A 26056-nucleotide genomic window follows, 5' to 3' on the forward strand; every position below is an offset into this window, starting at 1 on the left:
CTTCATGTTTTAACAGCCACTATATAAATTCAAAGGAAACTGAAACATCACAGTCAGGGTTTACATCAGCATATTTTTTAATTAAATAATTTTTATATGTCATTAAAAGAAAATAATGCAGTAGAAAATAACTCAAGACACAGCTTGAAGGTCTATGTCTGAATAGAAAGATCCCTAGTTTTATGACTAGTTTGTTGCATTTTTCTAATAAGCAGTGTTAAAAAAATTTTTTAAACACAATTAGAAAAATCAGGGATATAGTTTATATAACTCACTTAAGTTCAAAATGTACAAATGAACTGGGAAGAACACAATAAACATTACCTGCATAGCACTCTTGCCCATTTTAACAACCTCAAACAACATCATGTTTTCCACTCCATTCTGTTGGTGATGACCATTCATTCGGTTTGAACTGGAAGGAGGTTTTCCTCCTCCATTTCCACCTTTGCCCTTTTCTCCTGGGCCTTTTTTGCCTTTTTTACAAGTCTGCATAAAAATACAAGTTGGTTAAGTTATATCCTTATCCTTGAGAGTTCAAAATAAAGCGACAGCAGAAGCAGCTGATAGGGTTCATAATTACAAAACACTTAAACCTGACCTAAAGGAGAGTGCCATACACATATGTCATAATAAAATGATATGGTTGTAACAGTCTCTTTGCGGTATCAATTTTTTTCACTTATACTACCATATACCTCATGTGACACTGTAGTTAGGAGCACAGCCTCTGTAGACTGGCAGACTGCATGGGCCCCAAATTTCTATTCCAGTTAGCTGAGTGATCTTGGGCAAGTTACTTAACCTCACTGTGCTTCAGTGAGATTTTCTCATTTGTAAAAGTTAAAAAAAAAAAAAAGCGCCTACTTCATAGGATTGTTGCTTTGGGGTGCAGACTGTACTGGGCAGCAAGAATAACAAAACTCTATGAAATAAGTAACTTGTAATTAGTTCAACATTTTAACCTGATGTCTGCTGTTAGACAGTATGAAGAGGGACTTCCCTGATGGTCCAGTGGTAAAGAATCCGCAGGTTCAATCCCTGGTCAGGGAACTAAGATTCTACATGCCGTGGGGCAACTAAGTCCGCTTGCCTCAACTAGAGAGCGCGTGTGCCACAAACTATACAGAGCCCATGCACTCTGGAGCCCGCGCACCACAACTAGAGAAGAGAAAGCCCACACACCACAACTAGAGAGAAGTCCAGGAGCCACAATGAAAGAGAGAAGCCCACAGGCTGCAATGAAAGATTCCGCGTGCCGCAACAAAGACCCGAGGCAGCCAAAAATATTAAACAAACAAACAAATAAACAAACAGTATGAATAGGTATATCAATCTCATTCTTGTTCTGGGCCCTCTCTCCAATACTTATTTATCATGAAAATTCAATTAATCAACACTATGGAAATGAAGCCCCTTTACAAGAAAGTTAATACTGGGTGTGGGAACTTCATAAATCAGTGAAAAGGTTGCCTACATGCCACAGATATAAAAACACCTCCAACAGCATTCATACCTTATTATTAAAAAAAGGTCATTCCCCAACTCTTAGCTCTCATTTCTAAAATGCCAGAGTTGTATTAAAATCTTTACAGATTATAATAGATGATTTCAAGGGTCCCTGTTAGATCTACATATTTCTATGATCTAGAGCAACAGTCAGCAAACTTTCTGTAAAGTACCAGAGGGTAAATATTTTAAGGCTCTGCGGGCCACATACTGTCTCTGTCACATATTCTTTATCTTAACTATCCTTTAAAAATGTAAAAACCATTCTTAACTCGTGGGTAGTACAAAAACAGGCCATAGTTTGCAGATCCCTGATCTATAGTCAGGTCTACAAATTTACTTCCACTGACAGTCTGTATGTTTCTATACTTTGCTCCATAAAGGGTCCTTTCTCCTTCTTCAAGAATCTAAAACCACCCTACTATTAAGAACTACTTCAAATCCCTTCCTAACAAATGAGAGATACTACTTGTTAATTTACATTATTTTGTTAATGAGATTCAGTCTTTAAGAACCTAAGTCATTAATTCCTAATTGTAGAATGAAAGGCTTTTGTCCCCGGTAAAAGAAATTTCAGAGATAAGGGTAAAAGAAAAGCTCAACTACAAAGAGTACACTAGAAAAGTATAAAATGTTCATGTTAATTAACATGGAGCTATATATTTGCAATTTATCTATCATATGCCTCAATATTCCCTGTTGGTATGAAAAACTAGTTAGTACAATTAAAATGGTTCAATGGATATGCTGTGCTAGAAAAAACAATGTGCAAAGAGTGATAATACTGGGAAGTACAAAAAGTAAACATGCTAATCTTGTAGAGGGGGAAAAACCTATTAAAAAAGACTATGAGGTAGTATACTACGGTGGAGTAAGAGTACCATCTTTCAACAGATGTAGGCTCAAATCTTTAACCACTAAGCTTCTCAGACCTCAGTTTCCTATCTATAAAAATAAGGAAGTTTTCTAGTCTACAGGGTTGTTCAAATATTAAATTAGATAACGTAAAATTATTAGCACAGTGCATGGAACATACATAGTATAGGGTCAAAACATTATTATTGTTATAATAAATCCTTGACCTGACCCCTAACACCTCACTCACAGCAGTGGCTACTCTATTCAGATGCCACTGTAAGTCTTATCCCAACTTGCAAATTAAATCAAAGCCAAAAACAGAGTTTCAGTTTTGAAAGATAGTTGCTGAACAAGAAAAAATGGCTTTCTAATGAATAACCATACACTACCCACTAGAATTATGGCTGTCTTTGGATAGTCATGAGTTAACATTTGTATTCATTCACATTCTCTCTCTCTCACCACTACTTCTTAAGGGACTAAGAATGCATACGAAATTATGAAACACATGGATTATGTGCACTCTAAAAAGATATTCCAAGGACTAGTTAAATAAATTATGTTCTATACATAAAATGGGATAGTGTAACACCATTAAAAATTACAGATGAAAAATTCACTGATAGGAAAGCTGCTGACAACATACCATTAAGTTTTAAAAGTAAATGAAACAGTTTGCATAATATGATTCCATTTAAGTAAAATTCTATGTGCATGTTTAAATATGTGTGTATATGTGTGTGTGTATGTTCATCAAAAATGTTTACATATTTAAAATGGGAAATTTTTACTTTGTTCATTGTACATTTCTGCATTATTTAGACTTTTTAAAAGTAAATGTGTCATGAGAAAATATAAATCCAAAATTCATTTTGGCAAAGAAAATGCTGAACAAAAACAAGTCATTTTTGCACAATGTATTTACACATGCACAGAGTTAAATGTACTTTCCAAAATAGCAAAATGATTTAACCATTCACTAAGTTATCCACACCTCACAGGCTACCCACTCATACTCTAAACTTGCATTCTATTGACTCCGAACTTCATTTTGTTATTTTTTACCCTTGACATTACTTATAAAGAGTCACTGTCAGTAGTAAACCATTAAACCATTAGACTTAAATGCTTGTAGGTTACATTTTTAGGGTGCTTTAGAATAAGAAAATTACTGATTTGCTTTATATTGCGCTACTCATGTGCAAAATAAAAATAAAGCCAACAGAATTATCATTTTGCTTAGCATACTAGCTTTATAAAATAAACTACTAGAAACAATGACATATTAATTCCAAATTTATAGTAGTAGAAGTAAAGAATCAAAAGGTATTTGGTCTAGAAGTCAAAGAAACCACATGCGTTCAAAGGCTTACCATACCAATCAGGGAAAAAAGCATTTTTAAAAGACAACAACCTCTGAGACATAACTAAAACAACTATATATATTACATATGTATTCATATATGTATATTTATGACCTTAAGAACCAAATAAAGACACATATTCTATACATACTTTTCCTTTGCCTTGCTTTTGGTTTTTTCCTTCAATGTCTTCAAAATCTGTGTCAGAAGAAAAATGTGTTTCTGACTCCCTATGACAAAAAGATAAGCAATTATTTAAAACTTCCTTAGAAACGTAGATGGAGTTTCTATATTTTGCCATATTTTCTAAAAGAAAGGCTTGTTAACTCATTACAAAACTATATTAGCAATAAATATTATTAAGATGCTTTTCCAAAGCGTCATATTGTAGCATATTACCAAACATATAAAATTGCATAACACAAAAACATTAATCTAAAACACAAATGTCTATAAACATGTTTTTATTTTGTTAATTTTTAACTAAAGCATAAAAACAAAACCAGGGACTCTCAAACTTTTAACTCTGAGAACCATGGTGTTCTATTGGAATGGCTGGTTTCATTTTCTGATTTAAAAACCATGGTGTTCAGGTAAAACTGTATTTTAGCACTAAATACAGTGCTAGGTATGGGATAATCTTTATTAGGGGATTTTAGCAATATTAAGGATCTTATGACCTTTCCTACATCACTCAAAAATATTTATAAATCTAAGTGTAACTAATACAAAACATGTATTTCTAAAACAAGTATTTCATAAAACATTTTTACAAACTAAATCATTTGAAATAGAGCAGGGAAGTGTGCTAACTGATCGAATTCCTTTATGAAGTAAAAAGGTGGTAAGCTATGGTCAAGAGAACTGGTTCTAATTAGTACGGTACTAGGAAACCGTGTAATCTTGGACAGCTGACAACCACTCAATCTTCTAATCTACAAACAATGTTTATGCAGGAAAGCATGACATCTCTGAAGTCTCTTTAATCTCTAAAAAATAAATTTATAGTCCTAAGAAATTGTCCCTCATTTTGGAGTAGGAGGGGTGCTTTGTATAATCTGGATTTTCTAAGGCGTAATGGAAGTAAACCAATTTAAATACACGTGTGATGCTTCCTATATATGTGAACAGGGTCTACCTGTCTAAATAGTAGTAACATACCCATATTTAAATGCTTAAGGCAAGGCATACTTAATATCAATATTTGGGTCACAATGGATTTTAGAATTGAACAACACACATAAAAGATAAAGGTTTTACCACTTTAAATGTGTAAAACTACTATCACTTTTGTTTAAAATAAATAGAATCAAAGTGAAAGGCTATCTTTCTAAAGCTAGTCTTCTCTAACTAGATTTCTTCCATTTCCATTTTTATTGCTATAATAACCAGCTGTCCAGAGGCTGTGAGTTAGGAATACTTTAAAAATCTAAAATAATGGTTAAGATGCTAGCACAGGAAAAAAAATTACTATTTATAGCACTTACCTACAAAGTTATTTAAACAATGTATTGAAGATAGTGGCAATCCTAACTATGTCCTATAATGTTGCGAGGAAAAGAGCCTGTAATAAACACCATTTCCCATAGTTAATGCACCAAAAACTGAATGACTACTTAATATTAACCTTGAAACTCATGCCTCTTACATCTTAAGAAGACTGTTGTTATATCAATAATCTTTCCACATGTCTATATGGCTTTGCAACAACAACAAAAAAATTGAAAATGTTTTTAAACATCTTGGTATATAAATAATACTTCTTTCTCCCCCAAGGTATCTGTGGGACACTAGCTCTCTTAGAGAGCTCAGTAAATGCTCAAAGTCTGCAATCACTAGACTTTGCCAATATTCCCATGGCCAAAGAGTAATCAAAGGCTCAATTACACTCTCAATCCTCATCTGCAGGCTATCCCAACTAAAAGAATGAGCCACTAGAGGTTTAACTGCTAACTGGAAAACCTTCTGAAAAAAACTGAAGTTAGTAATCAGGATAAGAGTCTAAAATATCCCCAACCGGAGAAGAAATATTCTTGTGAGTCTTTCTCTAATGCTTCCCTCTGCTTTTAAGATCAAAAGAACAACAAAAACCTATCCTAGGTGAAATTAACATATACTAATATGTTTATGGATTTATGTAATGTATAATTACATACATATGCTAATATGTATACTGGGTTTACCTTTTAATGGCTTGAAACTTCGTAAGTCATCTATGACATGACTGAACCTTCCACTCCTTTCTCTTTACCCTGTCCCCACCTCACATACCCAGTCAAATACTGTCTATTCTACCTCCACAACATCAATTCCCTCTTATCCATTATCCCATTTCAGGCTCTAATTACTCGAGATATTCTAATAGTCAGTAATCTAGTTTATAACACAAACCCTTTTAATTACCTCTACTGTATTAATGTATTTGAGAAATTTCAAAGGACAATTTTATAACAGGCAAACCAAAAATTAATTTTTTTCTCAGACTATCCCATATCCTCCCTCAAACAAAAACAAGAAATTTTCCTCAAGAATATAAAAATAAAGTCAATATAAACTGGGATTACAATCACACTAAAAATCATACTTTAAAACATTGGCAATATCCCAGTAGACCCTTAACAGTCTGAAAATAATAAAAGTATTTTAAAAATGAAAATCTATAAAACATCAAAAGCAGACACTGGCCACCATTTTGTACAAGGATATCTGTTGTTTTCAAAATTTTTAGCAACCAGACTCTGTTTTTAAATCAAGTCTTATAAAGACCCTAATAACAAATATAGTGTGGTATATGTGTGTGTAAAGTTAATGGGGTCCACGAGCAGTTTAAAGGTTCACTGTTCTTCACTTAGGCACCTCATGAAACTGGAGCTTAGTATGAAAACCACTACTGCATATAGCAGCTCAAATTCTTTCCCACATCAAACACCAAAGAGTAATGAGAATAAAAGCTGAATAAGGAGTATAGGCAGCTTTTAAGACAAGGGTAAAGAAAATACCTATGTTGAAGTCACTTTATGGACCAATGAGCATATAATTTGTTTGGGGGGGAGGGGGAGAGCATGTCCTACATTCCTACGTTTGTTTTAGCCTGTCATTTGATTTTAAACAGAAATCTGACATTACATCCTAAATACTATTGCACAGTATATATTCCTTACTAATGAGAACACTTAACATTTTAAGAATTTCATGACACTCCCTTCAAAACAGCTGCTACCGTAAAATCAAGGATGGACTCAAAGAATTAAACAGCAAAAATAATAAATTTTCCAGCATCTAAATTACAAAAAAACCCTTAAATATACTACCAAAAAAAGGCATGGAATTACTGTTAGAGCCCAATAAGCATTGATATAAAGTATTTCAAAATATACATGCTATTTTATACTGAAACATTATATCTTCTCAAGCAGAAGTAACTTTAAAGTTAATCCAGTTCCCATTTTGTGGAAAAAACAAGTATTCAGAAGTTATCATCATATACTTACTGAAGTAGATTAAAATCAGTTGGTATTTCTGGAGCTGCTATCATTTCTTTATCATCTTCTGGAACACCCCAATGTCAGAAATATATTCATATATTTACGTGGGTAAAATGATGGTTTGCTTCTTTCTTCTAAGACAGACAATTCCTTTAAAAGGGACGGGGGGGGGGGATGCCATATTTATTATAAACACACCAAAAATACTGGGAAGGGTATTTACCCAAAAACTAAATTTCCAAGTGTCTGCTACTGTGTTTTAGTAAATAAGGATTTCTCTCCCTTGCATTTGACTGCTTTTTCTAGATACACGGATTTGTTACAACTGTTGTAGCCCCACAATATATTGTAACAACAAAGAAAGAAACTTCTATTACAATTATTTTTTTAGATTTGTTACGATTCTCTAGCCTGGCTTAAAAAGACAGATGCCCTAACTAGGAACAGAACGTGACTTTTACTCATCCTAAAATCTTTATAACAAGTTTAAACCATAATACAAGATGCCTGAAAATTCTATAGCTTTCCGCTTATGATGTACAGTATAGTTAAAAGGAGCTTATAAAAAAAATCTAAGATATAATTTTAAAAGACTTTAAAAACAGGTTCTTCTACCATAGATGAAACATACAGTCCAAAGCCTGGCTTATTAATAAATAACTACTTCATGATAATACCACCTGCATTGAACAGGAAAGGGGAAAAAATGTTAGCTCTGATCTATTCCCTCAAGGAACTTACAATAAATTTAAATACCAATAATGTCATATGGACAACAGATGAATGCCATTTGTGACGTAAGTTTGGCCATAGGAAGATGCAGTTCCTAAACCAGAGAGTGACCTAAAAGCAAATGACAAGTCTTTAACAAAAAAGAGAAAATAGGCTGGGTCTGAAGCTCTGAATCTTATGTAAACTTTCTTTTAAAATTTTATGCTCTTCTTTTATTTCCAAGTGAATCTCACACTTGGTGGCCACCTAAAGACTAAACATATCCAGTTAATAATAAATGTTCAAATATCACATAGTGATGAACTTCTAATGATCTCTTCCAGCAGAGTAGACTTTACACAAGAAACTGATCATTCAATTTTTCCATTAATTTTATATCTCTAAAAATATCATAAATGGCTACTAATATGTAATTAATATACAGAAGTTCAAAACTGCATTTCCTTGCTCACTCTAATTAAGCTATGACAAATAGCAAAATAATGAAGATGGGAAACAAGAATCAATGATATACAAAGTAAGCCCTAATCAAGGGTTGTCTATACCACTACTTTGAGTTTCTTTTCTTTATCTGAAGAATACTCATATTGTAAAATCTTTATTTAGATATGACAGTTAGTATGGTCTTCTCACACTAAATCACGGTCCCAGGATTGTTCCCCTCCAAGACCACTAACTGGTAATCTGGTTTTATTTTTATTGTAACCTAAGGAATTATCTAAGTAGCATAGCAGAGTTCTGAGATTTGCCATCACATGAAGGACACACTCTAGTTGCCTAAAAAATCCCAACTTATTTTAAAAAGAAAACAATTTTTTTAAGTGAGCTGGAGAAGTGTAGAGCTAATAAGTTGTAACCAACACATCAGGGCGGGACTTCCCTGGTGGCACAGTGGTTAAGAATCTGCCTGCCAATGCAAGGGACACGGGTTTGAGCCCTGGGCCGGGAAGATCCCACATGCTGCGGAGCAATTAAGCCTGTGCGCCACAACTACTGAGTCTGCGCTTTAGAGCCCTCGAGCCACAACTACTGAAGCCCGCACACCTAGAGCCCGTGCTCTGCCACAAGAGAAACCACAGCAGTGAGGAGCCAGTGCAGTGCAAAGAAGAGTAGCCCCTGCTCCCCGCAACTAGAGAAAGCCCACGCACAGCAATGAAGACCCCAACGCAGCCAATAAATAAATAAGTAAATAAGTAAATAAATAAGTAAATAAATAAATAAATAAAAATAAACATCAGGGCATCTAGATGGCAAGATGGAAATAAAGAACTTGCTGTGTCTGTCTACCTGCCCCCTCCCCTCTCTCTGAGCATTTTATAAAAACCAAACAATGCATTCCTTAAATATAGTTTTTAAGCAGACTTGAAAGATAGTTCATAAATATATTCTACTAAGTGATATAAAGAATGAACCAACTCTGAAAAGCAGAGAGCACTAAATAAAACAGGTATTGTGTGATATACTACATTCCTCTAAACAGCACAAAATTAATTCTAGTATACAAGAAGTCTTGCCAGGTCAAATTATTTTGCTCAAAGTAGGGCTACACTAACATGTATTTAGTCATTAGAAACCAGAGCAAACACAAAAGAAAAACAGAATTTTCATGAAGACGTGAGTTTCCCAAACAAGGTGTATTTTAAAAAGATTGTGCCAGGGTCTGATAGGTTTAGAAAACATTAGTAAACTAGCCAACTCTCTATCCCAGTGAAACCTGTTTTTAAAACTTTCTAAATATTAAAAATCCACCCAGGCCCCACCCCCAGGGAACCCCTCCCAGACCTTGACCTCTGGCCTGCACAAACAGCCGTAGGAAAGGGGCAGCAGGATGAATGTGGGAATGGCGCACAGCGAGGTGAACCCCAACACACAGGTGATGAACAGCTGCGTCATCTGGCTCACCTACATGCTGGCCATCGGGCTTCTCCACGTTGTGCTGCTCAGTATTCCCTTTGTGAGCATCCCCATCATCTGGACCCTCACCAACCTCATCCACAACATGGGCATGTACATCTTCCTGCATACTGTGAAGGGGATACCCTTTGAGACCCCAGATCAGAGAAAGGCGAGGCTGCTAACCCACTGGGAGCAGATGGACTATGGGGTCCAGTTCACAGCATCTTGGAAATTCCTGAGCATCACACCCATTGTGCTGTACTTCCTCACCAGCTTCTATACCAAGTACGACCAGATTCATTTCATCCTCAACACTGTGTCCTTGATGAGCGTGCTCATCCCCAAGCTGCCCCAGCTCCATGGAGTCCGGATTTTTGGAATCAGTAAGTCCTGAGGGTGCAGCCCCATTCCCTGCCTGGGATGGCAGGGGAGGGGTGAAGCCTGTGCTGTGATGCTGAAGACAGAAGGAGCCTCTGGGTACTGCCAGAGATGGGGGTTGAGCCTTTGGGTCCTAGTTTCCCCCTCACATCCCCCAGTAGAAGACCCAAAGTAATAGTGGGTTGGGGCTCCAAACCCTTCTGATTTTTTTGATCTTTTCCTTTTGCCTTTTGGATAGAGACTCTGTGGGGGTGCTCATGGAATGGGCTGGGCTCCTGGGCTGAACACAGACCTTTGAGGTTGGGACAGGAGGCCAGGGAAACCCCCTGATCACTTGCTCATCCTCGGAATGCTAAAGCATTTTAACCTCTGTGACCCGGGGCAGAGGGGACGGTACAGCTTCTAGTTTGTTTTACTTCAATTCTTAAGTCTTTTAGATGACACAGTGTGTGCTTATACATACACGAAAGCAGTTGTGTGACAGTGCCTCATCCCTCTGGGTAGAGAATTGTCTAATCCAAGTCAGAAAGCTCCCGTACAGCCCACCCAGGGTACTAGGTGGGAGTGGGGAGGATAAGGAGATGGATGGTAGGGCTGGGTGTGGATGGCCTGGTCCCAGAGATGGGGGGGGGGGGGACGCGCTGCAGCCATCCTGGCCCTGGTGGAGGTGTGGTGGGAGTTGGGGTCAGGGGTGGGGATGGTGAATTGAGACTTAGAAGAATGGGGCCACAGAACAGCAGGGACTGGTGTAAGGTGGACTGGGGTGGGGGGTGAGGGTGGAGACAGACCCAGCCTCATTCTCTGGGACGTGGTCAGGGAAGGGGCAGGCTTGGAGGGGTCACTTACCCACAGCATGGTAGGGGTAATGGGAAGGAAGGCTGCTATGGGTATGAAGGTTCTGGGTTGTCGTGAGGGGGTGGAGATGGGTGGAAGAGGCCCGTTAGTCATCATAAGCACAGGTCCAATTCGACAGTGTCTCTGCAGTGGTGTGAGGCGCATGCGGACACCGGGACAGAAATGATGATGATGGGGCCCTTCCACAGCCCTTCACCTGGTAACCTCCTCATGCAGACTGGCACTGGGGCAGGGCCTCTCCTGTGGCATGCACATATGGGGTCATCAGGCCACCCCCAAAACAGGTTTGGTGGGCTGCAGAGTCCCGAATAGTCCCTGCTCAAGCAGGACAGTGGAAGGAGCAGGGAGTGACCTGCGGGCGCTTGTCTGCCCAGGCTGAGGAGACGTGGGGCAGGCAGAAGCCTGAGCATAGGTTGGAGGCGAGCCACCCTCTCCCCTCCCCAATCTGACTGGAGTCTGTGTTACTTCTGAGACGGTATGGGTGCCAGGGCCCTGAGGGAGCAGTGGGGGGCCAGGGCGTCCACTGGCCCTGTTTTCTGCCTCCTGGTCCCCCCCAATCCCCACCCCCATGTATCATAGGGAACTTTCACCTCAAAATCTTTCTAAGCAGAGCGTGAATAGGATTTTTACTCCCTTTGTACAGTATTCTGAGAAACACAAATAAAGGACATGTTCCTATTTAAAAAAAAAAAATCCATCCAACCAAGTATAAGTATTTACCAGGTACCAAATACGGTGGTGGGCACTGGGCACACAGTAGTGAACAGGAGAGCAATGATCCTTGCCCTTATGGAACTACCTGAAACAAATGTGAAAATATATTTCTAGGAGAAGGCACCTACCTCTATTGCCACCTATTATTAAACATAATATTAAATTCCATGTATCTTGAGTTTTTACTATTGTAATCATGTTCTAAATAACCAATTTGCCACCAAAACAGTTCTTCATAGCTCAAAAAATTATATATATTAAAGTTGCTTTCTAATTTAAAGGTGTGGGGGTGGGGGGACAATGGATATGTTAGCATTGGTTTGGTTTCTTTTTTCTTTAAGAATATAAACTTTATCTACAGGAAGAACTTAGAATTTTTCCCTTTTTATTTTAAATGTCTACAGCTATACATAAATACAATTTGCTTCCCCCAAAGATTTTCATTAAAAAATTCACAAACAAGGTCTTTAAATGTACTTAATACCTTGTGACCTAAGTTGGGAATCCCCAAACTGTAAGAATACATAATGCTCAAAAAAAAAAGGTCTAAGTTTAATAATCAAACTCACCACACCATTTCTGGCCCACTGTATGTAGGTTATTAATTTTTAAGAAATATGCTCAAAGATCACAAGGTGGAGCTCTCACCTAATGTCAGAGAAAAACTATGAGATTTTTAGCATTTGTACCAACTCTCTATAACTACTATAAGAGAGTTAACATTCCAACAGTTTTGGAGGATAAAGCATAGAAATGGAATTTGCTTTAACTCTCAATCACTATTTTCCTTTGGAGAAAAAATACATCCAATAACAACTAGTTTCTGCTTCTCCTTACTGAAAACTAAGCAAACACATTTGTTGATAGGTTGAATAATATACTTTAAAGTAAAACCACTTCCTTAGGCTCAAGTGTATAATACACTGCCATTAAAGATTAAATACATTTATATATAATTATTAGATTTAAAAGTAATAGGTAATTATATATATTTTAATTCTATAGGTTAAATTCAAGTAAATGCTCTCAGCAATACCCCTTTTGATATAAACAGAGACCTAAAAGCTGAAATTTGATCACCATACTTTTCAAGTTATCTATAATGAATATATCTTTACGGGCTGTTACTCAGTTTAGATCCCAAGTTAATTAATTCAATAACAAAAAAACTTTCTTCTTCCACTTCTAAAAACCCGTTGGATACCTACTACACTAGCACACAAAAACACAAATATATATTAAATATATATGATTATGCTTGCATCTTTAACTCCAAAAAATGATTTAATTGATTAAAGTTACTACCCATCACCCCCGAAAAAGTAAAAATACACCAAAAAAACCAACCTGTTTTTCTCTGATACTGCTTAAAAATCTTAAAATAATTCTGATTTCTTTTTACAAAAGAATGATTGTTTCAAAGTTCCTTTAATTCAATACCAAGTGGTCTCAAGATAGAAAATAAAAAGCCACAAACAGAACCATCACTAACAAAGTCCCTCAGAACGCACATGTTATTAGGGAGTTGGGGGAGCACTTACAGTAGGTGTTTTAATCCTTTCCCTAAAAATGCAGAAATATTCAACTGCTGAAAGCTAGCAAATTCAGCACATATACCACACGTCACACCCTTATCTTAACACTAGCCCAAAAGGGTAACATTCTTCTATCTATACGGATCACATCTTGGAAATGTACATACCTTTCTGAAATGCCACCATCATTATAATACAAACACTTAAAAAACAGCAACTACCTAAATGTCCAGCCATGGATTAACTTATGGTACAAAAATGTAATTTACATTCATACACTGAAACTACTTATGATGACTGTGTAGAAACATGGGTAAAGTTTGACAAGTTAAAAGCCTTATATTAGGATACAGTATTAACCAAAAAACAAAACAGTTAACATATCAGAGTGGTGAAAATGTGGGTGATTTTTAAATTTTTAATTACGATGTTATCGTTAGTAAGAAAAAAAGGGTGGAAATTTATTTTTCAACATCTCTTAATATCTAAACTAAGGAACTACAAAACTATCTCTGCTGCTAAAACCTGATTTATTCACATTTCAGGTACATAATGTCATAAAGTTAAGCATCTATAAAAAAAACCTCTGAGTTCTATCATAAAATTACCTTCATTATGTTCACCTACTCAAGATTAGTAGGGCACAGAACTTTCACACAAACTTCCAACAGGACCCAAAGGTATATTCCTTTTATTGGCTAATCTACTTTCTTAGGAGATAGCAGACATAAATCTGTCATTTAGGATGAGATTGTGAAAATTAAAAGGGAGACTAGTTCCTGTAGTATATTTAATCAAAACAGTAAAGTCACTATCATTCCTCTTGTCAAATGATACATGGCAACTTTGAGTACATAGGGAAAGAAATGAAAAGCTCACCAAAAAATTAAATTAGACATAAATACCTGCCTTTAAAAGAGGAAGAAAATCTACTACTGCCCCTTTGATGATTAATAACCTTTAAAAAAGATTTCTCCTTGCTCAAAAAGATATTTTTCCTCCCTCCATTTATCTCCCTAATTTCTGCTAATAGTCTTCTGAATAAACGACAGGGTAAAAAGAATGACAAATCAAGCAATGATCATGTATACGCAGGCCAGCAACACAATTTTAACCTAAATGTTTCTTGATAGCATACTCACATTACACCTACCACATAAATCATCTGCAAATATATTTTCCTTTCCACAAACTGGGAAGGAGTCCTAAAGAAATTCTAACGGTAGCACCTGCTCTAGTGCAGGAACAGGTAATCTGGAGACGGTATAACTAGAAGAAATCTAAATACATAAGAGAATTAATAATCCTGTCTACATTTTCTAACCGTAGAAAAGGTCAAATATCTGCCCTTACAAACTTAAAAAAATAATATATAGAAGGGAAGACCAAAAGTAAAAACAACTTTCTAAAATAAGTAGACAAAATGAACACACCTAATGCCACAACACTTCAAAAGCAACTTTTACTTTCAGGAAGAGGGGAAGGAGCAAGCTGGGGCACAGTCTACACAGATCTGGCATCACTATATACTGCCAGAAACTAAGCCAGATAGAACTGGAAGCATCCACCTGTTCCCCTCCTATTTTTAAATGTATGATAGTATATGCTCAGCGATCTTCCTTATTTCCTTGTCTACCCACATTCCCCAATACCTTCCATATGTGATTTAAGTAGTAACCACAATTAGGATTACCTGGCCCAACCTACTCAGCCTGCCCCAGTTCTCAACCATCAGTTCTGATTTCTGCAGAAAATCTAGCACGCCATCGTTAACTTCACACACAATGAGTGCTACTGCTACCATTCCGGGCAGGGGGAAGATGGGGGAGAGAAGAAAAGGCTTCTCTTCTGCCTTATTCCTGCAGACCCACTACTCTATCACTCTGTACTCAGTTGTACCCTGTGCCTGAGTCATCCAAGGATCAATACTCTGCCTTGTTCGTGCTGTAATATATCTATCAGCTCCATCCCAGGAACTGGAATCCTGCCCCTAAACCTACCCTAAAAAGTCTCCGTGTCTCTCCAGTTGCCCTAAACCAAGTAACATAATAGTGTTCTCCTCTCATCTGTCTACCATACTGGCACTGACTGCTGCTAGACATTGGATACCATATCATACCCGATATAGTGGACACATATCAGCTATCTAATTCCAAGTCTGCTAATTCCCCAGTTTGCCTAACCAGCTGCAGTTGACTAGACATTATCTGGCCCTATCAAAACAGGTAAATATTTGTTTTATCATATACTATCACCTGAAAAATCATACCTCAGTCAACAGCTAAATCATGAATCCTTTTTTAAAGTACTGTCAACGTTCACTCTTCATCTCACTTATACTTGAATATCATACTCTGCATTTAGCCTTCTGCACTAATTTAAAATATATATGTGCCCCAGTGACATAACTTTCTGTATGTTAAGACATCATGAGTAAACAGCAGCAATTACTGCTGGGTGTAGTGGCTTTCAACATTTCAGAGGTAACACGAAAATTAGCTGGCATAAATGAATGTCTAGATGTGAAAATCAAATTTACAATGATGAGCTAATTTCATGTGCTAACACTTGTAAATAGTATACAGCATGATATAAGCACAGTGCATCATTAGCATCAAACCCCCTTCACACTGGGCACTGGCATATTTCAATCAATAGCAGATATCAAGGCAGATTTCATAACAAAGTAGATGAAGACAGGATACTCTCGCCCAGATTTTGAAGAAAATATGAATTTTTATTTCATATACTCTCAGATTGATCAAAAACTTTCACATTTATTCAAGGCACTAAAATGTATCTAAATGAAATCTTGAGTGTTTATTAATAATTCACATGAATATGAAGACACAACTGTAACTTAGATACAGTTCAGTTAATAAACAAAACAGTGTAAAATAAATCACTTTATAGAGAATAGTGCGAAATTTTTATCTAAAATTTAGAACTGCAGTTACTACTACCAAGCACAGTATTTTTTGTTCATTTTATTATGGCAACAAACATAACATACATGCTACATATTTAATATTTCTCTCTTTTTTTGGCCACACCATGGATCAAAGCCACACCCTCTACAGTGGAAGCGTGGCGTCTTAACCACTGGACTGCCTGGGAAGCCCTATATTTAATATTTCTTGTCCCTTCCACTTTTGATTAGGTAACCCCTTACTAAAATATCTAGTATTAGCATCCACTTGATGTAAACCACTAACTTTCTTATCAACATCCACAGTACACAATTCATAGGTGTGAATTATATTCATATTAAAGTTCAGAAATCAAATGTTTTCACAATAACGTTTCTCAACACAGTGTAGGTTCTTCCCATTTCTTATTTCAAATCTAAAAGGTTGGTAATTCTACACAATGACAATGACAGGAGAGTTACATATATATTGTAATTCAAAATTATTTAAATTCTCTCTAAACTTAAGCTTTCCTGAAGATTAAAACATGTAAATTACTTTTTAAAAATTAAATCTAAGCCAGATAAAGACGCTAAAAAAAACAGACCAATATCCCTGATGAACACCGATACAGAAATCTTCAACAAAATATTAGCAAACCAGACTTCGTAGGTGGCACAGTGGTTAAGAATCTGCCTGCCAATGCAGGGGACACGGGTTCAATCCCTGCCCCAGGAAGATACCACATGCCAAGAAGCAACTAAGCCTGTGCACCACAACTACTGAGCCCTTGTGCCACAACTACTGAGCCCTTGTGCCACAACTACTGAAGCCAGCACACCTAGAGCCTGTGCTCCACAAGAGAAGCCACCACAATGAGGAGCCCACACACCACAATGAAGAGTAGCCCCCATTTGCCATAACTAGAGAAAGCCCGTGTGCAGCAATGAAGACCCAATGCAGCCAATAAATAAATAAATAAATAAATTTAAAAAAATTAGTAAACCAAATTCAACAGCACATTAAAAGTTATTATTATACACCATGACCAAAGTAGGATTTATTCCCGGAATGCAAGGCTGGTTCAGCACATGAAAATCAATCACTGTAATGTACATATTAACAGAATAAAGGGCAAAAGCCCCTCATGATTATCTCAACTGATACAGAGAAAGCATATGATAAGATTCAACACCTTTTCATGATAAAAACACTCAACAAGCTATACAATGAAGGAAAGTACCTCAACATAATAAAGAACACTTATGAAAAGCCCGCAGACTAAGTTTTCCCTCTAAGATCAGGAACAAGGCAATGATGCCGTCTCTCCACTTCTATTCAACATGGTACTGGAAGTCCTATCCAAAACAATTAGGCAAGAAAAAGAAATAAAAGCCATCCATATCATAAAGAAAGAAGCAAAATTATCTTTATTCACTGGTGATGTAGCCTTACATGTAGAAAACTCTAAAGCTTTCACCCCCACCACCATTAAAAAAAAAAACTGTTAAACAAATTTAGCAAAGTTGCAGGATATATAAGTCAACACACAAAAGTCAGTTGTGCTTCCATACACTAAAAATGAACAATCCGAAAAGGAAACCATTCCATTTACAACAGCATCAAAAGGAATATTTAGGAACAAACCTAACCAATGAGGTGGAAGACTTAAACACTGAAATTTATAAAACACTGCTGCATGAAATTAAGTCACAAATAAATGGAAAGACACTCCATGTTCAGTGATTAGAAGGCTTAATATCAATGTCCCTACTACCCAAAACAATATACAGATTCAAAGCAATCCCTATCAAAATCCCAAGAGCCTTTTTTTTTGGGGGGGGGGGGGGGCAGAAATAGAACAATTCCTCATAAAATTCAAGGAACTCCAAATAACCAAAACAGTTTAGGAAAAAAGGAACAAAGTTGGAGGAAACACACTTCCTGACTTCAAAACATATCACGAAGGTACAATACTAGCATAAAGACACACAGACCAATGAAATAGAATGGAGAGGCCAGAAATAAACCCTTGAATACACATTCAAATGACTTTTGACAAGGGTGCAAAGACCCTTCCATGGGGTTTCTCTGAAAAAAAAAATGGTGCTGTGAAAATTGGATATCCACACGCAAAAGAATGAAGTTGCATCATTCATTATCTCATGCCATATACAAAAATTAATTCAAAACGGATTAAAGATATAAACATAAGACCTAAAACTACAAAACTCCTAGAATAAAACATAGGGGAAAAGCTTCATAACAGTGGACTCGGCAATGATTTCTTGGATATGACACCAAAAGCACAAATAGACAAATGCGACTACATCAAAACTTTAACACATCAAAGGACACAACCAACATAGTGAAAAGGCAACCTCCAGAATGGGAGAAAAGATTTGCAAATCATATCTGACTAGAGGTTAACATCCAGAATGTACAAAGAATTCCTACAACTCAACAACAAAAAAATCAAATACAAATTTAAAAACGGACAAAGGAACTGAATCGAAACCAAATCAAAACTACAATGAAATACCACTTCACACCCTCCGGGATGGTGAGAATAAAAAAGATATAGTTAACAAGTACCTGCAAGGACGTGGGAAAAACTGAAGACTTGTGTACTGTTGGTAGGAGTGTAAAATTGTGCAACTGCTACGGAAAACAGTATGGCGGTACCTCAAAAATTTTTAAATGACTGCCATATAATCCAGCAAATCTCTACTCCCAGGTATATATCCCAAATATTTGAAAGCTGGGTCTCCAAGAGATATTTGCACACCCATATTCATAGCAGCAAATTCACAATAGCCAAGAGGTGGAAGCAGCCCACATGTCCATCAACAGCTGAATGCATAAACAAAATATGGCATATACATAAATGGAATATTATTCATCCTTAACAAAAGAGGAAGTCCTGTCACGTGCTACAGCATGGATGAACTTTCAAGACATTGTAAATGAAATAAGTCAGTCACAAAAAGACAAATACTGTATGATCTATCTCACTTTACATGAGGTATCTAAAATATCAAATTAATAGAAACAAAGTAGAATGGTAGTTATCAGGGTTTTTCTTTTTTTGGTGGGGGAGAAGGGGGAGGTGTTGTTTAATAGGTATAGAGTTTCAGAATTTCAAGATGAAAAAGCTCTGGAGATCAATTTCACAGCAATGCCAATTTACCTAACTGCCAAAATGTCCACCTAAAAATGGTTAAGATGGTAAATTTTATGGGTTTTTTTTACCACAATAAAAAAATGTAAATTTAAACCCTTTTATCAAGCAAGTTTCTCTTGTATCAAATTCACAAGATTTTACCAGTCACTTGCGAACACCTTTCTACCAAACAAGCCTACTATACAACATAACTACTGATATCTTTTAAAATGTAATTTTATAAATTAAGACACTGACAACTGGGACTTCCTAGGTGGAGCAGTGGTTAAGAACCCACCTGCCAATGCAGGGGACACAGGTTCAATCCCTGCTCCGGGAAGATCCCACATGCCGCAGAGCAACTAAGCCTGTGCGCCACAACTATTGAGCCTGCGCTCTAGAGCCCATGAGCCACAACTATTGAGCCCATGTGCTGCAACTACTGAAGCCCACACGCCTAGAGCCCGTGTTCCACAACAAGAGAAGTCACCGCAATGAGGAGCCTGTGCACCACAATGAAGAGTAGCCTCCACTTGCCACAACTAGAGAAAGCCCGTGTGCAGCAACGAAGACCCAATGTAGACAATAAATTAACGAATTAATTTTTTAAATAAGACAATGACAATTGATATCTACACTCAGAATACTGTATTTTGACAATTTTTTGTCTCCTATATATACAGTAAAAAGGAACCAAAACTTGTATCTTTATGGCAAAACAAAGAAATATCTAGCTTTAAAAAAATAAAATTGAACTCTACTTAATGCACAGTGGTGACCTAAATGTTACGGAAAAACCCAAACAAACTTTTTGGCCAACCAGATAGAATAGGAATAGAAAGTATTAGCATGAATTTGTAATATATTTTACCCTAAAAAGAAATGAAAACAACACATATTCCTTATCTCTGAACACTAAAAGGGTCCAGAAACAATAAGCATCCTGGGATTGACATATATACACTACTATGTATAAAATAGATAACTAATGAGAACCTACTGTATAGCACGGGGAACTCTACTCAGTGCTCTGTGGTGCTCTAAATGGGAAGAAAATCCAAAAAAGAGGGGGTATATGTATAGCTGATTCACTTTTCTGTACAGTAGAAACAAACACAACATTGTAAAGCGACTATACTCCAGTAAATTTTTTTTTAAAAATTGAAGACCTATGCAAGCTAGTCTCAGCTACATCTTTACTGTGGTAAAGAGTTTAGCAGTTTCTTCTAAAAACCATACAGCTCACCACAAAAAAAGAAATGATAATTATGTGACGGAATAAAAGTTTCAGCTAAAGCTAGTGGTAATCACATCTGCAATATGTAAGTGTATCAAATCAGCACACTGTATACCTTACACTTATTCAATGTTATATATAAATTATATTAATAAAAACATTTTAAAAATTAAAACCATACGTGCATCTGCCATAAAAACCAGCAATCTTACTCATAAGCATTTATCTCAGAGAAGTGAAAAATCTACATCCACATAAGAACGTGTACATGAATGTTCATGGCAGTTTTATTTGTAATAGCCAAAAACTGGAAACAACTGTTATAGGTTGAATTGTGCCCCCCCCCAAAAAAAAATCTCCTATTTTGAAGTCCTAACCCCCAGTACCTTGAAATATGACCTTATTTGTAGTTAGGTGCTTTACAAATGTTATCAAGTTAAAATGAGGTCATTAGGATAGGCCCTAATCCAGTATGACTGGTATTCTTATAAAAGGTAGAACTTGGACACAGACACACACAGTGAGAATGTCATGCGAAGATGAAGGTGGAGACCTGGGTGATGCTTCTATAAACCAAGAAACCCCAAAGATTTCCAGCAAACCACCAAAAGCTAGGGAAGAGGTATGGAATGGATTGTCTCTCACTGCCCTCAGGAGGAACCAACTTGGCTGACACCTTCATCTTGGATTTCTAGCCTCCACAACTGTGAAACAATAAATTTGCTGTTTAAACCGCCCAGTTTGTGGTGCTTTGTAATGGCAGCCCAAACAAACTAATACAAACCCAAATATCCTTCAATGAGTGAATGGTTAAACGAACTGTGGTACATCCAAACCACGGAATATGACTCAGCAATAGAAAGAAGTTAACTGTTGGGATGCAACAACTTGGATGAATCTCAAGGGAATTATTTTGAGTGAAAAAAAAGTCAACCTCAACAGTATATACTATATAATTTCCACTTATGGAACAGCCTCCAAAATGACAAAAGTATGGAGAACAGATTAGTGGTTGCCAGGGATGAGGAGCAGAACAGAAGTTGAGGGAGGGGGATGAGTGTAACAATAAAGGAGTAGCGTGAGGGATCTCTGTGATGATGGAACAGATCTGTATCTTGATGGTGGTGGTGGTTACATCCATCTATACATGTGTTAAATTGCACAGAATTACAAACACACAAAGACAGTCACACGAAAAAACATACATATAACTGTAAAATCTGAATAAACTGTGGATTGCACCAATGTCAATTTCCTGGTCTTGATACTGTACTATAGTTAAACAAGGTGCTTCCATTGGGGGCTTCCCTGGTGGCGCAGTGGTTAAGAATCTGCCTGCCAATGCAGAGGACATGGGTTTGAGCCCTGATCTGGGAAGATCCCACATGCCGCAGAGCAACTAAGCCCATGTGCCACAACTACTGAGCCTGCGCTCTAGAGCCCGCAAGCCACAACCATTGAGCTCATATGCCACAACTACCGAAGCCTGCGTTCTCAGAGCCCGTGCTCCACAACAAGAGAAGCCACTGCAATAAGCAGCCCACGCACCACAACGAAGAGTAGCCCCCACTCTTCGCAACTAAAGAAAGCCCGTGTGCAGCAACGAACACCCAACGTGGCCAAAAATAAAATAAATTAATTAATTTATTTTTTTTAAAAAGTTTCCATTGGTGGAAACTGAGTGAAACATACATGGGACCTCCTGTTTTCTCAACTTCCTATGAATCTAGTATTAATTATACCAAAATCAAACTTCAAAATGTCTAATCAAAATCCTAGCAAAGTTTTTTTTCCTCCCAAAATCAACAAACTGATTCTTAGGTGAAAAGGTAAAGGAATGAGAAAAGCCAAAACAATTCTGAAAAAGAACAAATTTGGAGGACTCACATTATACACCATATCAAGGCTTACTAAAAAGCTATAGTAATCAAGACGTTGTAAATGCCGATTATGACAGATAAAGGAATAGAGATTTGAAATAGACCCATTCACGGTCACTCAGCTTTTGACAGAGGTACCGAGGCATTTCAATGAAGAAAGATTGTCTTTTCAAACGACTGTATATCCATATGCCAAAAAAGTTCTTAATCCATACCTTGTACCAGATGCAAAAAATTAATTCAAAATGAATCCTAGATTCAAATGTAAAAACCTTAAACTATAAAATTGGGTGCCTTTATTTGTAATCACCAAAAAGTGGAAAGCAACCCAAATGTCTTCAACTGGTGAATGGATAAGCAAATTATGTTATGTCCATATAATGGAATACTACTCAATAGTAAAAAGGAACAAACTTCAGATATACCTTAGCTGAATCTCAAATGTATTCTGCTAAGTGAATAACACCCAAACTCAACAGGCTACTTATTGTATGATTCCATTTATATGACAGTCTGGAAAAGGCAAAAAAAAAAAAAAACCACCTATGGATGGAAAACAGATCAGTGGTTGCCAGGGACTAGATTGGGGAGAAAGACCAATACCCACCAAGGAATACTGGAGGGATTTGGGGGTAGAGACATTGAAACTGTAATATATGTTGCTGTGATAATGGTTATACAACTATATACATTTGCCAAAACTCACAGAGAACTGTACACTAAAAAGAGTGACTTGGACTTTATGTAAATGATATCTTAAAAAAATTTTAAATCTGTGTCCATCAATGCCATCCTCCCAACACCACCCAAATGCTTTCTTTCAATTAATTTCTTCAACATCTACACCAGAACACCAATTATCTGTTTTAACCACATGAACAATATTTAATTCCATATTGCTCTGGTCATTTTAGTCAATTAACACATAAGCTGTCCCTCATACCAACTGGTACATGATTGAAGATTTTGACCAAAAGCTATATGCATTTGTAACACTAACAAATAATATCAAAAGTATCCTCCATACACAAAGGTTATGCCAATTTGTACTTCCACCAGCAACCAACCTATGTATGGGTATGTTTCTGTACATCTAACAGCACTGTCAAGACTTTCAAATTTTTGCCACTCTGCTAAAATGCAAAATGATAACAGAGTATAGGTGAATCTCCCTACACAAAATTTTACTTCGCAAACTCAGAAACCAAACATACATTTTCTTTTTTTTTAATTAATTAATTAATTTATTATTTTTTGGGGGGTACACCAAGTTCAATCATCTGTTTTTATACACATATCCCCATATTCCCTCCTTCCCTCAACTCCCCCCCCACCCTCCCTTAGAGTGAAGTAAGTCAGAAAGAGAAAGACAAATATTGTATGCTAACTCACATATACGGAATCTAAAAATGGTACTGACAAACATACATTTTCAATAAATCCCTTCTTATTCAAAACTTGTAAACCAGAAGATTTGGATAATGCAGTATTTGTCATTTTCTGAACTCCTACTAATAAAAATCAGGAACCAAATAGGTCTGGCTAAGAAGCGATACTTGTAGTTTTAATTTGCACTTCTCTAATTTCCTTATGTTTAAGAACCATTCTTACTGCCTTTTCCATAAACTCTCTCTACTCATGTCATTTGCCCACATTCCTAACAGGCTGATGACCTCTTTCTGGCTGAATTCAAAAAGCAAAACATTCTCTCCACTGCTTCCAAGGAGACAGATCACTTCCTGCTATAATGGCGTCTTTGCGCAATAGTTATTACATACAGCCCTACCATGTCTCCTAATCTGACCTTGTCCATGAGGGCTTTATCTTCCAGCCTGCTCACCTCCTTATCTACTTCCATTGCCACATACAAAGGATGTTATTATCTTTTGCACTTGAGATTTCTCAGATCAGCCATCCCTGGGCTAACTAGCTCACTCCTCTCCAGGCTTCTTTGATGTACTACCCACCTCCACCCTCACACATTTTTTGTGATTTGCACACTTTGTCTCCAAGTATGTAAAAAAGAAAAAAAAAGGGAATTTAGTTTACAGAGGGCTTTTTTTTCTGTTCTCCTTGTTGTTTCTATATTATACACAAGAAGAAAAATGCCCTCACATCATCATGGTTAAGACCAGAAGTCTTACCAAAATACTTAAGTAAGTAATAAAATGATTTCCATAACACATCATTGACTTCCCCTAAACACTCACAAGATTATTTTCTAAAAGGTTAAGAGTCTTGCCCAATGCCACACAGCTAGTAAGAGGTAAAACTCTGGGCTTTAACCTACCTTCTGCATGTTTGTTTCAAAAACAGATGGGTGCCCTGTTAGGATAATCCACATATTGGCTCTTCAGAACATAAATGAGATTGTGTTCTTAAAGTCTTGTGAATCAGTCAATTTCAAATATAAGAGAGGTGTTAGTTTCCCTCCTCTATATTTACACAAATGTCTAAAACTATCACAGAGGAAACCCCTGAAATATCTTACATATCTTGTTCAACACATGCAATAAAAACAGTATTTTTTCCTTACACTTGTGTACACAAAATGATCTCTAGCAAAATCTTGAGCAGCAGAAAATCCCAATATCTGCACTTTACCATCAATCTTATAAAGCAAATTAGCACTTGTTGCTTGTAATTGTACGTCCCCAAAGGGGAACAGTAGCTCCACCATCACACATATAGGTGATCACATAATAAATAATGGAAAATTCTATCTATAAGTGGTTCTCTTAAATTCCAGTGGGCATAAGAATCATATAAACACTTGTTTAAATGCAGGGTCACAGGATCCACAACTAGGGACTCATTCAGTAGATTTGTATGTAAGTCTCAGGCATTTTGTATTATTCACAAATCCCCTACGTAGGTGGGTCCATATCCCACTTTAAGAAAAGCTGCTGTAAGTCTTGTAATCAGCAACTTCTGATATACAGGATGACCCAGTTTAGAGACAGAGAAGGCATGAGTAGGTAGGGAAGAAAAGCAAACACACTTCCCCCTTCCTGCCTGGGCCACTTAATCATCTGAACCTTATTCACTCAAATGCCAAAAACCCACAACTCAATGATGCATTTCCCCCAGAATGTCCTTAAGAAGCTTCCCAAAGTCTAAGCCACCAGTGGTCACCATACCACTCTTCTTTCCACAAGAAAGAGATGTGCCTTTCCTAAAAGATATTGTTGCCCAAGTTTAAGCTAACCATGATTGAAAATCTCCACAAAGCTTATTCCATATAGACTTCAATTTGTCACTGGGATCTTCTTTCCAATTTCTATCTTCTACAGAAACACCAGGCACTGCCAGTTTCTAGAAATTCTGAGTAACCCAAGACAAAAGTTTACTCTATTGGGAAAAAGCATTAGATGAGGAGTATATTTTTTTAAGCTGTGAGTTTCAGAAAAATACAAAATAGCCTCTTTGGACACTTGTTATATTTTAACACCATCAAGCCCCTTCGCAATCCCTACCAGATCCTGCAAAGACCACAAATTTCTCTTATTAATGAAATTGAACCTATGGCTGCAACCACAAT

General features: G+C 36.8%; 2 protein-coding genes across 6 annotated transcripts in view; one reads left to right on the forward strand and one right to left on the reverse strand.

Moving 5' to 3' along the window:
• STAG2 (STAG2 cohesin complex component) overlaps positions 1–26056 on the reverse strand; it is a 118724-nt gene that overhangs the window by 66721 nt on the left and 25947 nt on the right. For all 5 annotated transcript variants that reach the window (XM_057717924.1, XM_057717927.1, XM_057717928.1 and 2 more), the window contains 3 exons: positions 7223–7366; positions 3883–3961; positions 325–489 (listed from right to left, as the gene is read on the reverse strand). In XM_057717924.1, the coding sequence (XP_057573907.1) occupies positions 325–489; positions 3883–3961; positions 7223–7266 (288 nt within the window). In that variant the 5' untranslated portion in view covers positions 7267–7366. The remainder of the gene's footprint in view (positions 1–324; positions 490–3882; positions 3962–7222; positions 7367–26056) is intronic.
• On the forward strand, positions 9768–10244 carry LOC130841689 (ORM1-like protein 3). Its single transcript, XM_057717929.1, has one exon. The coding sequence runs from the start codon at positions 9777–9779 to the stop codon at positions 10236–10238; it is 462 nt and encodes a 153-aa protein (XP_057573912.1). The 5' UTR covers positions 9768–9776; the 3' UTR covers positions 10239–10244.

The sequence above is a fragment of the Hippopotamus amphibius genome, chromosome X (genome assembly GCF_030028045.1).
Source record: "Hippopotamus amphibius kiboko isolate mHipAmp2 chromosome X, mHipAmp2.hap2, whole genome shotgun sequence".
NCBI lineage: Eukaryota > Metazoa > Chordata > Mammalia > Artiodactyla > Hippopotamidae > Hippopotamus > Hippopotamus amphibius.

What these genes read in the sequence shown, in the direction of transcription:
- LOC130841689 (XM_057717929.1), top strand. Translation starts at nt 9,777, where the DNA reads ATGAATGTGGGAATGGCGCACAGCGAGGTGAACCCCAACACACAGGTG.